General features: G+C 42.1%; 1 protein-coding gene across 1 annotated transcript; it reads right to left on the bottom strand.

Annotated features, from left to right (window-relative positions):
• Nucleotides 1-5368: 5368 nt before the first annotated feature.
• LOC118311062 (histamine H3 receptor-like) lies at nucleotides 5369-10038 on the bottom strand. Its single transcript, XM_035634575.2, has 3 exons — nucleotides 9323-10038; nucleotides 8578-8744; nucleotides 5369-6802 (listed from the first exon to the last, which is right to left on the bottom strand). The coding sequence occupies exons 1-3, from the start codon at nucleotides 9567-9569 to the stop codon at nucleotides 6050-6052; spliced, it is 1167 nt and encodes a 388-aa protein (XP_035490468.1). The 5' UTR covers nucleotides 9570-10038; the 3' UTR covers nucleotides 5369-6049.
• Between the last annotated feature and the right edge of the window lie 7071 nt (nucleotides 10039-17109).

Here is a 17109-nt window from a genome sequence, read left to right as displayed (position 1 = left end):
GAGTTACACTGGAGCACACATTAAGACAAACAAACACAATCGCACGCTTCCCTCCTCTGTAGCCCCTCCTAATGATCCCCCCTGTCTCCTGAACTTGGAGAGCTGAAGGTGAGTATCCCCCTCCAGTCATCTCCCTCTGCCTCACCAAGACAGACACTTGAAATAGACAAGGCACTATATCTTTTTTTAATTTCTTTTCTTTCTCTTTTTTAGGATGGGATTTTCAAAAATGTATTAAACACCAAGCAATAAAATATAGACCAGGTGGGGTCAAATCGGCTGCAACTCTCCAGGCTCCGCGGCCAGTGTGGCTGGTGCGATGAGCTGAGGACAAAGACGAAGAGTCTAACAAGAGGAGAGAAAAGGCAAAGAAAGTATCCATAATGCAGCGTACACTGTATACAGTTGACAGAAAAATGGGAAACACACCGCCTGAGAGAGGAGGAGGCCGCTGCGAATTCTGGACTGAGTCCTTTGTATGTAAGAGCCAGAACACAAATTCATTGGTTAAATGATGTGATGTTATTGTCGGCCGTTCAAACGGTTCAGTTCATCGGCTGCAGCGCGGCCACACGTGCAGGGATGTCAGCACAGATTTCTGCCCTATTATTCTGGCCATGTTTTGTGATGAGCAGACATCTCTGATTATGTACGTTACGTTAATGCTTTGCTGCAAAAATAAAAGAGGTGAAGAAGTATGAAACCAGAAGGTGTTATTTTATTCATTATTTATTTAAATGTCAGTTAAACATAGTTAAAAAAAAACTTTGTTTCTCTCAGCTTCACTTTTATTTTCCATTTTTCTTGATCTTAGTGATGAACTTAAAAAATTATCCTCGGGAGAACAAGGGACAAAGGAACACATTCTCCCGGTTTTCCCTGTCTCCCTCTTTTCCTACTTTCTTAATTTCATCAAGCTCCTTATTATATATTATATAAATATATATATCTCAGGCTTCCAATTCGCTCTTTTCCTGTCTGTCTCATCATTCAATCTCATCCTCTCTCACCCATGCCAGTCCTCCCTCGCTCTTGCTCTCCCACCACCCCTCATCTCCCTTTGCATCTCTTGTATTGTAAACAGCTCACAAAAGCATGACAAGGTCTCTGCTCATGTTCCCCCTGCCTCCCTCTCTGTTCTCCCAGCTATTTGTTATTGTCTCCCCGCTATCGAGTGTGTTTGTCTCTATCACGCTTTCTTTATTCTGCTTTTCCTCTGCGTCAGAAAAGCAAAAGTTAATTAAATATGGAACGAGATGGAGCAGCATCTCTTTAAACCATCATGTCATTAAAATGGCATCCCTGGGAGATCAGCTTAAAAGGAGACTGAGAACAATGTCTTCCCAGTCAGATATTTATGGGCCTGGTTATGTAAACATGCTCCCTTTATTCTCTATGTATATTTCATGTAATTATCACTTTTTGTAGCGCATCCCCCATGAGATTCGTTGAGGCAAGAAGTTACTGGGGGAATGTCATTAGAGGAGACTATTGTTACTGCGCAGCTATGATACTGCGCAGCTACAGTCTCGTCCTGGTGAAACCTTTTATCTATATTTGACTTCATCATCTAAAAGTCATCAATGTCTTGTTACAGCATATCTGCAGCTGAGACCCAAAACGCACGGCCCGCTCGTGCTCTGCAGTGGCCCCATCATTATTCCAACCCGGGAAACACTCGCCGACTGAAGCGCTGAACAGTATTCTTCTCTCCTCCTTCCTGCCTGCATGTGATCTGGATGCGGGGAACGTTCACAGACGATTTGCAGGTTTGCAAATACCTTGATGCCTCTCGCCTGGCCCGCCCTTGCATCCATCTGTTAGAGACGCTGAAGAATCTGGGGTGAACTGGATTCCGTCAGCGGCAGAGGCCGGCGACGGGTGCTCGAAGGCCTGGGTGCCAGCTGACGGGAGCTACTAATTAAGAGGGCTGGAGAGCCAGTGGGGGGCCTTATGAAACAGGGGCACCTGGGTTTCACAAGAGGGGGCCGGGTATCCATCACAACGCATCTGTGTTGCGCAGGGAAGACTACAGTTTACTCCAGCGCTATGCCACGTAGCACTCTTTCACTCAGGCGCCACGTCAAATAGGGTTCACACGAGAGCACCTCCGCCCCCCGCCCCTCCCCCGGCGCCCTCCCTCGGCCTGTGTGCCGTCACGGAGGGAGAGATGTCATTGCATGGCATGATGAAATTGTACTTGTCAAGGTGCATTTCATTCAAGCTAAATGTGCCTAAATGCAGATGCGAAGAAGAAACAGCTGTGTATAGAAACGGTCGAATACACGTGTGTAACGTAGAGAGAGAGAGAAGGAAAAAAATCGCACTGACACTATATCTATACTCCCACAAGCATAACGTAATGCCCCGCTCCTTTCCATTGTTCGCTCAGTCTTCTTCGCAGAAGGGTCAAAATGTCTCCAAGTAATCTAACTAGCTCCGACTTAAGGGACAGTATAAGGTCTGCCACGAGTGCTGTCATTACCGTTTTACCCACCAGAGGCAGATACAGCTCTCGACCACCACTGAACCTGCCATATTGCTATCCAAGCTGACCCCACGGATGCAGTAAACCTAAGTGAACCATAGTTTCGAAAGTCGACAGCAATAACCACTGCAGAATTGCTTTTAATCAACGTCTGAAATGAGGGTGACTTGAAGCGTCGCCCCATGCTGATTAAATGTAATTGTTTAATTGCCAAGTGCTGGGAACCCATCCTAAGAGGATTCCAATGGAATTATTTAATCTCTAGTCAGGAAGTACACTGCAGGAAAAAAAGAGCAGAGGGGGGGAAAAACGGAAGAAAGGAAAAGGCAAAAAAATTAAGCAGAAATAGTCTGGGGTTTTTTTTTCTTCTTTTTGAGTACGTCCCTCATGAAATATTAACCGTGTTTTACAGTGAACAGCCTGTGTGGGGGGAAAAGCACGTCTCCTGTATTTTCAAAAGGGGTCACAGTTTTAGCCTGTATCTGCAGACTAAAGTGGTTTGTTCTTGTCTGCAGGATCACTTTTATGGCCCAGATTTACTCCCAAAAAACACACGTGTAGCATATGTGACAGTCCCAGTGTACGAAAATATTGCCATCCTCTGTGTTCCTCCTTATACCAAACATTCAGTGGCTTCAGTATGTATGTCACCTTTTATTATCTTTAAGAAATTTCTGCATTAGTCATTCCCCAAAAAAGTTGTTCAGCCGAACTTCTAACGGTCCAGAGATCGTGAAGAGGAGGATGTTTGGGCCCCCCTCCCCTCTGACCACTGACTGAGTGGCTGCTAATGGGGCCTCATAAACTTAAGGGGCACAGGAGTGCTCTATTCGGGGTCACAGTTTTGTAGATACATTGCTTGGGGTCATAGACATTCAAATCTCCCTTAAGCACGTTCACAAACACACACACACACACACACACACACACACACACACACGCACACACACATAGAGAGAGAGAGAGATAGTAGGATTAAAATGGCACAAAATTATGATTTCTCATCTGTATTTTTCACGGTGCTACCCCTCCCGGAGCAATGTAAGCTGGTATGATCCCCAACTAACCCTCAGCCGGTAGCCAATCCGTTTGGCACTCCTGCCACAACATTTCAATCTATCAAGAAAATCAACAGCGGCGCTCCTGATGCAACCACACGCGGTGCAAGCGCTTCTCACATTGATGTAGCTTTTGCTGTCGCGTTTAGATACATTGGGAGTAAACCCAGGCTTGCCGTTCTGCTGATAAATGCAGTCCTGTCATCCCAGGGGAAATGTGCCAGCATCCCTCTGGTCAGATGTGTGCTTCTGTCCCCCCCACCATGCCACGGGCAGAGAGGGAGTGAGGGGGGAGCAGAGGCCTGTTCCCTGCAGCTGTGCCCTTATTCCCAGCACCTGACCAGGGGCCCAGATGTGCACACGGGCAACAGCAACATTTTGAGCAATGTAAGTCCCCTGTGGGACCCAGGCACCTGCAAATGTAACCCCACTATCAAACATGATGGCATAATTACAGGTTTAATAAGTCTACATCTGGAAAGAACTTATTTAATCCATCAAATCATACCTACCTAGACTGGAAAACAATGCAAAAATGTTATTGCACTCTCAGCATCAAGCAATGGCCACTCTGCACTTGGCACTGACCCAATTAGCCACCGAGTAGACGGCAACTTCATGCTGCCATTTATGTGACACAATGCAGCACATAAATAAACGTTTGAAAATTGTTTCATGTCACAGTGTGCATAAAGACAAACAGCCAGTAAAGGGGTGTATTTATTTTTTCTAAATGGAACAATCTTTGACGTATTTTTTTTTACTAGTATTCATACAATAATGTGGTTTTGAATTAAAGAGACAACATTAAGACAACATCTCATATTTAAGCTACGCACATCGGTACAAAAATAATATTTCAATGGTTAAGGAGTAAATAGAAACAATCAATAAATCATGAGACATCTATCAAATATTCTTTTTTTAAGTGGCAGCATTTACAGTGAAATGATTCCCGGCAGGTAAATCTGAAGAGAGCCTCATCCAATTACATAGACCTGTAATTTTGTTAAGTTACTGTACATTCACACGGTACGACCAGTGCGGGAATAAAGCACATATTTAACTGACAATTCAAACACAAAACGATAAATGAAAACAGTTCATGGAAACCATAGAAAATCTCAAAGAGTGTGTTCAGTCTATGATGAATTGAGGCTTAATCCTTCATCACGGCACACACACACACACACACACACACACCCCCACAGGAAGCTGTAAAGGTTAATGGTGACATCTAGTGGCTCAGGGATACACACACCCATATATTGTTGCTGAGCAGGTTACGTTTCTCTCTAACATAACGCTAAACGCTTCCTGTAGAATAAACTCAACGTCCTAGAGAGCATTTTATTATATTCTATTTTATTTCTACTTTTATCTCACATTCTTCACTTTGTTGTTAAGGGGGAAGCGCTGTTGTTTGGTTGTTTTATACAATGACAATGAAGATACACGAGTGGTCGATTAAAAAAAAGGAAAATAAGAAGTGTAGTGGTGGTGGCGGTGGTGGTGGTATTGTTCTGGGGTGTTTTAGTGGAAATATGGTTGAAAATCAATAGCAATTTCATGATAGTTACAATAATATGAACGTTTTGTTTAAATTGCTTTCCTATATTTCTGTAAGAAAAACAAAATACTGCCTGTATGAAGAAATGTAATCCTACTTGTGTAATGTATGACCAATAAGAGAAGAAGAAAAAAGAAAATAGCCTATTGTTGGGCTTTAGGTAGAAAATATTATTTTAACATAAATGTAAACTTAATGGCACTTGAGTTTTCAACACTACATTTCTGTAACAGCAAAAGTAATAAACTTTCTAACAGCAGAGGGTGATAGTTATCTGTTTGTTTCACCTCAGCTGAAGGAAGGATGTCAGAGCAGGCTACGTGATCATATATATAATAAGTGTAAATTCAAAATATAAGCTGGTTAGTGTTTAGAAAATTGAATAACACAACCAACAAATTGCGGTTGAACCTTTAACGTTCCTTTTTTTTTTTGAGAATATCTGTAATATGACCATGCGCTAAAAAAGTAGTTCAGGAAGAAGCATTTCCTGACCTTCTTTCTAATAATAAACACAGTAATAGCTGAAACATCTCAGTATTACATTGTCTGCGTGGTAACAGGCCTGACGACATGTTTCTGTTTGATCCAAAACCAGCACAGCGCTGATAAACTTCTTCTTACATTAAGTGAAAACGTACATATATTTAATTATAGTAATTAATGTGATACTGTTGTTGGCATATTTTTAGATAGTACAATTTTTATGCTTACAGTATGAGGAATGTTTAACAGATACGTTAGACATGAACATTATATTGCACAGTACCAACATTATACATCCAAACACAACTGAGAACCATTGACTATTGTCTATATGACAAACTGTGCTGCACAGTTAAGCAATGATCTGCTGAAACTGTGGAATACATGGGTTATGGATTTTGAATATTTCCATCCAGAGCTTTGGCACATTGCTGGTTCATGCGTTTGTCACTGGCCAGCACGAGGGACGGATGATGGCAGAGTAGTGTTCCGCTTTGCGCAGAGGATCTTGCTAAATGCCCTGCGGAAGCTACTGTGGCAAAGTGGGTACAGGAGTGGGTTAATAGCAGAGTTGAGCCACAGGAGCCAGAAGGTGACCTCGTACCAGTGATGCTGGATGCATCGCCCTCTGCAGGCGGCACGGATGATCATCAGTAGGGTGTACGGTGCCCAGCAGATGGCAAACACGCACACTATGATGGCCAGGGACTTAGCAATTTTCTTATCCCTGGACAGGCGGCTTGGCGCGGCGACCCTGCTGGGTGAGGGATGTAGTTTACCCAAACTGGGAGAGGAGGACTGGGAGTGGAAAGAGCCTCTTACAGCCAGTTTGGTCCCAAACCCCCAGTTGTGGGACATGGGGGTGCCCTCCCCCTGGGCAGAGGCAGGTTCGCTCATTTGAAGGTGCAGCTGCACCTTCCCGCTGTGGAGCCTCCTCCTGCGTATGCTGAGGTAAATGCTGAGGTTGAAGAAAGCCACGGAGATGAAGGGAGAGAAAAATTCCAGCATTGAGGCGCTCAGCAGGAAATACCAAGAGTAATAGAACTCCGCAAAGCACTCATCCTTTGGCACACGGCTTCTGCCCACGACCAGCTCCCAGAATATGATCGCTGGGCCGTACAGGACAAAGGCCAGCACCCAGACAGCGATCATCTTGACTATGGCTTGATGAGTCATGCCCTGTCTGGCACGGTAACTTACCTGTAGTAAATATAAGCACAAATCACAACATGTATTTGGATTAATACTGCCAGCGTGGGAGTCACTTGATTGCTGAATTCTCATATTATTGTAGAAAAAGCATACATCATACAATTACAGTAATGTAATAATGTGTCACTGGCAAATGAGTGCATAAAGTGTACGTAGTAATAGTGTAGTGGAGAAAAAGTTATAGATAAATAAAAAGAGCGACTTATGAACTTAAGTAAATATACTTGAATTTCAGCACTATGACGACTAGCACTAAAGTTTAACAGCCTAAAGTCGGCGGTAAGGGGAGTTCCTATGCCCGGACAGAAAAAACGTCTCCTGAACGCCTCGTCGGTAGTCCGGACAACACTTCAGTAAGATGGTGACATCACTATTTTACGGAAGTGTATAAAAGGCTTGTCTGACACGCCCCCAACACAACCAGGTAAAGCCAGAGCGAGAAAACTTCCTGCATTCACTGGAAGCAGGAAGACCTCGGTGGACGAATCTTTGCTCGTTCTTGTCATCAAAACTTAATCATGACCTGATATTTTCTCTTTCACTGTGCAGTCAGCATTTCGTTAATGTGCCACCATTTAATCTAACTGCCGCATGGATGAATCTAATCCGAATCCATCTTTTCTTTTCAAAGACAAACTTTGTCCTGTGACATGTTGACGATCCTTTGTCTGTCGATGTTCAGAGAGAAAGGCTTTTAGGAAAATGCTGCTTGGCTGCCGGTGGCCTGCATCTGCTACGATTGATCTCTCCAGGTTGGAAGGGCCGTGGCACGGAGGAGGATCTCTATGATCAAAGCTAGCTAATTAAAGAAGAGGCTCTCTCTCTCTGGTGTTATTTGTATTCATCGCTCTGATGTTAAGTGTTTGCTTGTGAAAGGAAACAGAACACTCTCTTTGTCTACTATGCCAAGCCTCATCCCACCTTCGAGTTAATACAGAGTGGATGAGATACAGTCAGCTGGCTAATGCACAGACAGGTCTGAAACAAAAAAAGAGTCAATGGGGCTTACAGCTGCAGCGGCTTGGAAATATACACTAACTACTAGATATGTGCTAAGACAAGCAGAAAATAGAAAATCAACATCCCTGACGGCGTACAGGTTTCTTTCAGAGGAATAAAGCGGCTGCATGGACGTAGTTTAAATCATTCGAACCTGCTGAAGTGGAAATTGATGATTCGAAGTGTAGTCATGAAATCGTACAGCTTTTTGACAGTCGTGGGTTGTTTTCTGCATTTTTTCTGAAGCCCAAGGTCAAAAGGTGACATTCATTTTTTTCAGCTTCGTCGTGGGGAGGACTGTAATTAGGGGTGGCACTGGGCCGGAATGGATCAGGAATGATTAACCTCTGCAGATGGACACGTTTGGGAGGGTGAGGTGGCACTGCCCCTATCAATGACCTGGGAAACTCGCCAGTCAGAAATTCGGCAGCAGCGGACCACAAGTAGTGCGCATTTGGATAGTTACGAGGGAAAGGGATCTTCAACCATCAACATTGAACTTTAAATGCTTCACTCAAATATATATATTTATATATGTGTGTAAAAAAAAAAAAGATGAAAAGATATTTCACTCTGAGATGAAACCGAGAGTGGCAAATGATCCCAGGCAAGTTTAATTAACTCGAACATATTGTGCTCTGCCTTCATTTGATAAAATGAAAAAAAAAAAAAATTCTTCTACCAATATGGCAAATTACTGTGTGTCACAATCCCACATTCACATTGATGGCTCTTTGTGTCGAGGCACAGGGTGTTCCACTCACTGCTCTGGTGACTGACAGAAAGCGGTCGTAGCTGATGAGGACGATGTTGAAGACCGAGGCAGAGCAAAGCAGGTAGTCCATGACCAGCCACAGTTTACACAGTCCTCGGCCCAGTGTCCACCGGCCTGTGAGGATGTAGGGGATGTAGACCGGGATGCAGAATGCTCCTACAGGAACAGTTATTGGGAAAAGATTTAAGAAAAACAAGGCAAAAACAGCATATACAACTTTATATTTTCTTGTTTATAAAAATAAAAACATTGACAATATAGTAAAGGTCAGCTGTTATAATTTAAGTTTGTCGTCCTATGGGAGAAGTTGTAACTGTTAAAGAATACTGTACATCGATTTAAAATTTATTTTAAATCCTTAGATTTATTAAATGCTAAATAAAGGGGTTGATGTGACCTTAAAATCAAATGAATGTTATAAAACCTTACTGAACTTTAAAAGAAGGAAGATGAAAAATTCCGATGAGTGTTTGTGCAAAAGCAGATCATGGGAAAGATTGCCTGTTGCAAAAGTTAGGCACTGACAAGAAAAAAGAAAGACAGAAAGAAAGTTGCAGCTGCTTAATTTAGCACTGCTGAACTTGAGGGAGAGTGATGGGCAAGTGACAGCAGCAGCAAAGATAAGTATTTCAAAACTGTATCGATCACCTATCAGCTTATCATTGCAGATATATCAAACAGCATTTATGACAGAAATTGAACACATTCTGGGGAGAGAGAGAAAAAATACTTACCTACAAGAAAATCTGATATTGCCAAATTGAGGAAGTAGTAATTGCACTGTCTCCTCAAACTCTTGTCCACTTTAAAGGCCACGATGACCAGTGCGTTTCCCAGAACTATCACAACGACCAGAGTCACCATCATCACCGTCAACACGACGAACGCGGGTCCGGAAAACACGAAGCTGCCCTGGAACCTGGTCGAGGCGCTGTCGAAATAGTGCCGACTGGAGTTGGACTCCGCGTGCTCCTCCGACATGGTCCTGATGCGAGGTGGCGCGACGCCGGCAGATCAGAAAACCAGCAACAGGCGCCAGGCGAACGGACATCGCATCCAGCACCCCCCCCGCGTCCGTGCGCTCCTGCTCCGCACGGTGCCAGAGGCGATCCTCGAGAGAGCGCACAACGCGTTTCATGAAAAAAAACAAAAACGCATCCTGGACACCACTGGGCATGTCGTTTTGCATTTGACTCCTCGCTACGTGGTGAGATCCACAGAGAGAAGTGTATCACACGTGTAGTGCAATATATTTAAAAAGCATCGGTAGTGGACATGATGAAGTTGGTGAGTTTTACGCACGAGTTTTACGCACGAGTTTTACGCAGTGACACCCCACAGCAAAAGTTTGTGCAATGTGAAATCAGCGGGCGTTAACTGCCATCCTCCCAATTGAAGTGTTTTGTGGAAACGATGTGATGTAATTTCGAGCTTTCATCTTCATGTTTTTCTTTAAACATCATCCTCGTGCTGTGAATTAACATGTGTATGACCTGTTAATAGTGACATGTAACCGGTTTCCCCCAGTCATATCTTGTCCATTCATAGAAACTAATTCACAGACACACACAGAAGCCACTATGCAATGTGTATCTAGATCAGAAACAATTAGGAGACCCACTGGATGTCACTGTCCAGATAACTAACCCAGATGCAGCTCACCAGTTGACACCAGGTGTGGAGACTCTTACCTCATCCCACAAAAACAAGCCAATCAAGATTTTTACCTTTCAGTTTCAGCTATAAAGAAACAATAAAACAACTAGAAATGCCGTTTGCGGCATGCTTTTTTAGAAAATCTGAGATTTACTCCCCTCTATGATTCCCTCATTGTTTGTGAATATTAGTGAGGGATTATTTCTTCTGTTTCTTCATAGTTGACACGTTTGATGTTCACTCTTTCTCCCCACAAAACCTTTATGATTTGCATTTTGGGTTCTGTTTTTTCTCCCAAAAAATGAATCATATTTTTGTTAACACTTCGCTTTTCCCGCCCACCCTGCCAACTGCCGGTGCCTTTAGTCTGACTGACATGAAAACCTGTGCGAGCCACCAACGATGATGTGATGGACGAAATGGGAGCAAGTGAGAGACAGTGGGGTTCTCTCACTGAAGCTCTCATCAACAGGCCGTGTGAGATTAACAGTCTTACCAGTTGTGATAAAATATTTGTCATTCTTGCCTATGGCCCTTCAAAGTATGGACTTGGAATTTGCGTATTTCATGTTCCTCTGAAGCTACTGTGTGTGTGTGTGTGTGTGTGTGTGTGTGTGTGTGTGTGTGTGTGTGTGTGTGTGTGTGTATGTGTGTGTGCTGTATACAACCTCCTCTAGTCGCACACAGTGGAAGAAGCTGTAGGCCGGATTTGCATTCTGATACTCTCCCGTCAGTCCCCCAGCTGTGGTCCAAGAGAAATGAGAAACGCTGCAGAACAGTAGAAGTGACTGAAGGAGCCCTGCTTGAATTACTGTTATTTTGTCACAAATGGGACCACCACGCTCTCCCAGAGTTAGCCACATCACAGTTGCAAAACAGGATCCACAGCAGGCAGCAGCACACGACAAACTGGGAGTTTGATGCAGCTTCATTTAGATTCCTCACCAGTGTTGTTCACAATAAGCTCAATTAAAGTCAAATGTCTTTTTTAGAAACATTCCATCGTCACAGCTTTTGTAGCTTTGCTTGAATTCCTTCATTTTTGATTCATCATATGCCCCAATTTCCACTCCCCCATGTCAGTTTTGACAAAAGAAAAATGATTGGGCACTTCACCGTGTGAGAACAGCTTCATGACTGCAATTTGTGCTTGTGTTTGGCACATCGGGATGACAGCTGGGAAAACAAGAAACTTGGAAGAAAAAAAAAGGAAACAATAAAACAGCAGTAAAAAACGAAAAGTACACATTAGGTAATGGACGATAAATAACTTTTCCTATAAATTTCCATAAATTAATGCATATACAATAGGTTTAAAATAGTGTCGCACTGACTTTTTTATTTTAATTTGTCAAGAGGTGCAAAAGATACAAATTTGACTATTTCTTGGGAATTCTATTCCCAAGAATTTAATATACGCGTCACACATAAATACACGTGACTCAACCCAACATTAATATTAGATCATTAAAGGTCATGCACCCTTAGTACTGACTGGGGGAAAAAAAATTATTGGTTTCCTGTGGAGTATTTTTTTTTTTCATTATTTTGCTATGTCTAAATAAAATATGAAGAAAAAAAACCTGAACACATATTAAACAGGATGAAAATGAAAGTGTGTCAGGGAAGCAATCAGTTTAGCAGGTGCATTACGGCTGCATTTGGAAACACAAGTGCTGTGACTCATCTGAATATGGAGGGCACTCGGAGACAAAGCAGTGTCACAGAGGGTACACAGAGGCTCCAGTGTTGCCGATTATACTGTGCCCTGCTGTGGCTCTCCATCACTCCAGTACTCAAGTGTTTGTGTTTGGATGCTGGGCTGGAGTACTGATGCTATCATACTGTAACTGTGTGCCAATCCGAGGTGATCACAGCTGAAATTAAACGATAACATATCCAGCGCACATCCCAGTTCTTCCTATGAGAGTCTTTCAAAGGTCAAAGTATGTTATAGTTAACAGATTAGTAGTGTCAGCAAATATGAACGTTATTTCATCGTAACAACGTATTGTTGATTAGGTTTGATTTTTGGGGATTTATCTGACGAGACCAAAGCTAAATACAAGTCTGCAAACATACAAGTAAAAGGATCGAGGCTAAAGAAATACAATTAAACCAAAAAAATATTTTTCAGTTTCAGTCCTTGTTGGAGAACTCTTTAGAGATGACAGGTCTTGAAGTCGAGCAGTAGATGGTTAAAACATGCAAAAGACGCAAACAAGCCGATACACAACAGAGTTGAATATTTAGCAACCATTTCTCTGCAGACAGATTGGAAATGTTCAGTGCTCCCTGAGAATTGCAGCACTGGATAACAATGTAATTTGCTCAGCCGCAGAAAGAGTAAAACAACGGGGAGAAAATGGCAGGTTATACCGTTGAGAGTTTTGATCTGTCTCTGCTTTTTGTAATCTATTTTGATAGTTATTCTTCCCACTGTTTGATCTGTATGTACATGCTGCCGTTTAGATTTGATTTTCATCAATATTTGTATTAAAAATTTGTCGTAACTGTTTAAAATCTTTATGTTTTCTTTTTTCCCAGTCTCTGGCCATTTCACCGTTTTTCAAATCAATGATCAATCAATCAATCAATCAATCAATCAATCAATCAATCAATCAATCAATCGATCAATCAATCAATCAAACAAACAAAGATATAAAGAGAAATATTCTTTTGGATTACTTTAGGAAGGAGTCCCAAATCTCAATGTGCAGATTTGCTGTGATTTAACAACACCTGTGTTAAACTGAGCAAAGTCTTTCAAAGGGCACTCAAATGAAAAGCAATCTGAACAATTATCATCTAACAAACGAAAAATTATAAAATTGCTATGGCATTTTGAAAATCTTCATTTTCATCACATCCTCTTTCCTCTTTGTCCAGTGTCCTCTCAAATCAAAACAGTGTCTCACCAGGGGAATAGCACTGCACCTGCGTGCAGTCAGAAGCAGGGAAAACGTTTTGAAGAGAAAAGCTTACTCCAACTGTTGAACACGCAGGCGTGCACCCGCATGCTGGCTATGGGATGATCGCCGATTGAACATACCGTAAATATCATGTGCTAGCCTCGGTCTTTACATCACACCGGAGCTGTCACAGTTTACATAATGCATGCTAATCATTAATGAGGGAGCTGAACTCATAGTTGGATGGCTTCACAGCCTCACAGTCTGTTTGGCAGAGATGAAGGGTGCTGGCATTTACCTGATGCTCCGGATCCACAGAGGCTCATTGAAATGCTGTGGGTGTGTCACATCGGGGCAGTATCTTTGACTTGTTAAATTTTTCATCTCATTTTCAAAAGTTCCAAGCTGGTTAATCCTCGTACAACTGTACCCCACCCTCATACCAACATTTATTGAGTCAGTCATCATCAAATTCTGTACGCATTCAAAAGGAAATCTTGGGTGTTAGATAACCAGGTGGCATAAGGCCTGTTTGGGCTTAAAGAGATTCATTTTGAGTTGCTTGTACTGTTAGATATTTGGAATTAGTATTATGTCGTCCCCTTTGCCATCTCTTTCAAATGTTCGCCTCCACCAAGATGCATAGACCACTGGCCGATTATTTTTAATTGTGCTTTGGAAAGACCGGTGCTTCTACTTGCTTTTGAATAAATTTACATCACAGTTTTTGTGATGTAAATGTGCATAAAGAGCACTTTCAAATTTGTGTTCTTCAATTTTCTTTCAGCGTGAAAGAAATGACCGGAGGTAATCTATCCAAAAAAAGGTGTCTCATCTATCCTGCAGTATCAAGGCAGTATTAAAGCAATAAGGGTAGAATTATAAAATACCTGTACGAATATTAATGCTTTACTGTCTTAACATCTATCAGTGCCAGTGTGAAAATAATAGCCAAACCTGATGATCCATTTGGGTCAATGTTTAAGAGACAATGCAGTTGAGATGCTTTTAAGAGACACAATGAATGTGTCTGGCAATGAGTCATTTGTTAAGTAAAAATTACTTTATCTAAGCATTGTGCACTTTTAACATCTGGGATCATTTCCATATAAAAAGCTAGAACACAGAATAGAGAAGGCAGAAAATAAAACATTACAGTCCCATGAAAAAAATCTGCCAGGAGAAATGTACTCGTACGGCGTAGGCAAAAACAGGGGGTGGGGGCAGGAAATAACATGGGAGGGTTGGGGGTTGTAAACATAAACTGCAGGATCTAGCAGGGCTAGTGTGCTAATAAACACATTATTTTGTGTTTTGTCAAACATTTTGCCGCCAAGCGGTCCGCTGTCACTTCAGAAAAACAGCACCTCTCCTTCTCTCCTGCTTGTTTCACTTCACTCTGCAACAGTTATGAAATACGAATATAAACAATACTTCCCGAATAAGAGATCCCACCACTCTCTGAGACTATAGCTGGACATTTGAAAGACTTTTACGTGATTTCCCTAGTCAAAGTTCAAGGTCGGGTCAATTTGTAACCCATTCCACATAGAAATGAATGGGAAGCATTTTTTTTTCCACTGGAGACAAATGTTATGCTTGTCATAAAATAAAAAATAAAGGTGTTACAAATAACAGTAGCTCTGTTCTATTTATCTGTCCCATTAAGTCAACCACGTGTGACAATGAGCCAGGACCCGGTGTAATTGTTAAAATTAATATTTTCACCTGTGATTTTCTTACCGTGAAATGTCAAAATGTGTTCTGTTAAAAAGTTGTCAGGTTGTACCCCTCTGAGGGACTCTTAGGTTCATTTTTTATATTTTATATTTTGACATCTTCTTGTCTCTCGATGTTTTACTACTGTATTTGTCTATTTTCCCACTTTCCCGACTGTCTTCCCTGCCCTGATGTGTTGAACCTGTGTCCTACCGTCCCTGCCCCCCTCGTGCGGCCTCTGTGCTCCCTCTCCTCTCTGTCAGTTCATTTGTTCTGCTTCCCACCGGTTCCTCGTGTTTTGGAGTCAAATTTCCCATAAATTTTTAAATCTGCTCGTCTTTACCTACAGTTTGAACTGAATGCATGCCTGAATTTTTCACAGTTTCACAGTTTCAGACACGGGTGTGTTGAAGCTGTCGGGGTGTCAGCGATGACACCTTTGTATTTCTTACTGGCTCGCTACGGGAACATGTTATTACCCATCTCGAAGTGTACATATGCAAAAACACCTGCGTGGGTGTACAGGGCACAAAGGGACATATAAATACTAACAATTAGTGTTTCCTTTCATGCTGAATGTATGTTGGCAGCACAATTATGTGCTCTATATCAAAAACATTACAATAAACAGTTTTTCTGCCGCCTGCCTTTACCTGGCAATTATCTTTTCTTGTTGCTTGAGGAGACTAAAGCGTTCTTAAGATTTCTTAGACACCAAAACCACATTAAAACTGGTGAATCTTTCGATAGAATAAGCGTATAATATTGTATTTTGCACCACGGAGGGGCGTGCCACATGTTGAACTCAAGGAGAGAGGGGGACTATTGATCTGTGGCTCGAGCTCATACTGCACATCGAGGAACATTGTGAACTGGATCGTTCCTTTTAAATCCTTTTTTATACTACAATACAAATAAAACTGTCAGTAAAACCACTCTTCATAGCTGTTTTCTTCGGAGCCAATCACTTAACTGGGCATTGAAATAAGCCTCTCCTATTCAGACAGCTCAATGTGAAGGGAACACGTGTCGTGCTGTACTTCTTTCCCCTACCTTTCCCTTGCTCGCTGTCTCTCTCGCTGCCTATCCCTCAAATGTCCCTGCTGGGGATTCTATCTCGTGGTTCCTTTTGAAGCAGTGGCCTCTTTTTTCCTCCATTATCTTGTAATTTGTGAGGGATTACGCAGTGGAGCACACACAGTCCACCCCATTGCTTAAGAACTGTGACAGCTTACAATAATTGCCATGCTAATTAGCAGGAACTAGCCCAGCGTGCTTCTTTCCCTCGCTAGACCTGATTTGATGAATATGCTTTGATTAATGTCTGCAGTGGTGTTTGCAGTTGAGATCCATTGTAATTAACTCTGTCTCCAATAATGACTGACCGATATATGTTAACAAATAAAGGACAAAGAGAGACGTCGCGTTTAATCCGGCCATAGAAGGTTTTATTTAGGTATTGCACCAGTATAGGGAACAATAATTGTGGGGGGAAAAAAGATCATCTCTGGACTGTAAAGCAAATGATATCAGCTCAACCAAAATAACTTGACTGATGGATGTAGTCATTCATCTCTATCAACAGCACAATTTAAGGTATGGCAATGATTACCAACAAGAACATAGCATATGTACACTGGCTGGAAATTGAAAGGAAGCTGTGAAGTGGCTATTTCCTCACCCGGCATGGGGCGGTCCACCTGACCTTGTCTGTGTAAAGCAGTGAAAGGGCTTAGATTGAGCACATTTAGTCCCTAATGCTCAGCTGTATCATTTTGGCTCAACAGTCATAATGCTATGAAAAGATGATGATGACCAACTGTTGCTATTTCTGTAAATGATATCTAATCCACAGCACATCTAATCTAATCTACATTTTAGTAGTGAATGTGGACACTGGTTGACAAATATGTGGGATAGGTTGCATGCAAGTGGCAATCCACCATAATGTCACCGGTTGTTTTGTGAACCACAGTTTTTAAGCCTCAAGTTTAGCATTTTGACTAGTGCCATCTTGGTTTTTTGGAACCTGAAGTGACCATATTGAGAGGATGGCAGGAGGGTCTGACTGAGAGCTCGTCCTCTCAGACTACATCTGCAACCATTCACAGCAACCAGGTACTAGCTGTCAATCACTTGTATCCATGCCCCAATGCATACCTGGCTTTTGTGTCTATTTTACTGTTAGTTACACTACAATTTACTAAATGAACATCGTACTGACTTCAAACTAG

Source organism: Scophthalmus maximus, chromosome 5 (assembly GCF_022379125.1).
Source record: "Scophthalmus maximus strain ysfricsl-2021 chromosome 5, ASM2237912v1, whole genome shotgun sequence".
In the NCBI taxonomy this organism is placed as follows: Eukaryota; Metazoa; Chordata; class Actinopteri; order Pleuronectiformes; family Scophthalmidae; genus Scophthalmus; species Scophthalmus maximus.
The sequence above is the reverse complement of the archived record's forward strand: the minus strand, read 5'-3'. Positions and strand labels throughout refer to the sequence as shown.

Coding starts and splice junctions, on each gene's coding strand:
- LOC118311062 (XM_035634575.2), bottom strand. CDS start 9,569: ATGTCGGAGGAGCACGCGGAGTCCAACTCCAGTCGGCACTATTTCGAC. Junction 8,745..9,322: donor AATATCAGATTTTCTTGTAG/GTAAGTATTTTT, acceptor CTGTTCCTGTAG/GAGCATTCTGCATCCCGGTC. Junction 6,803..8,577: donor TTCTGTCAGTCACCAGAGCA/GTGAGTGGAACA, acceptor TATTTACTACAG/GTAAGTTACCGTGCCAGACA.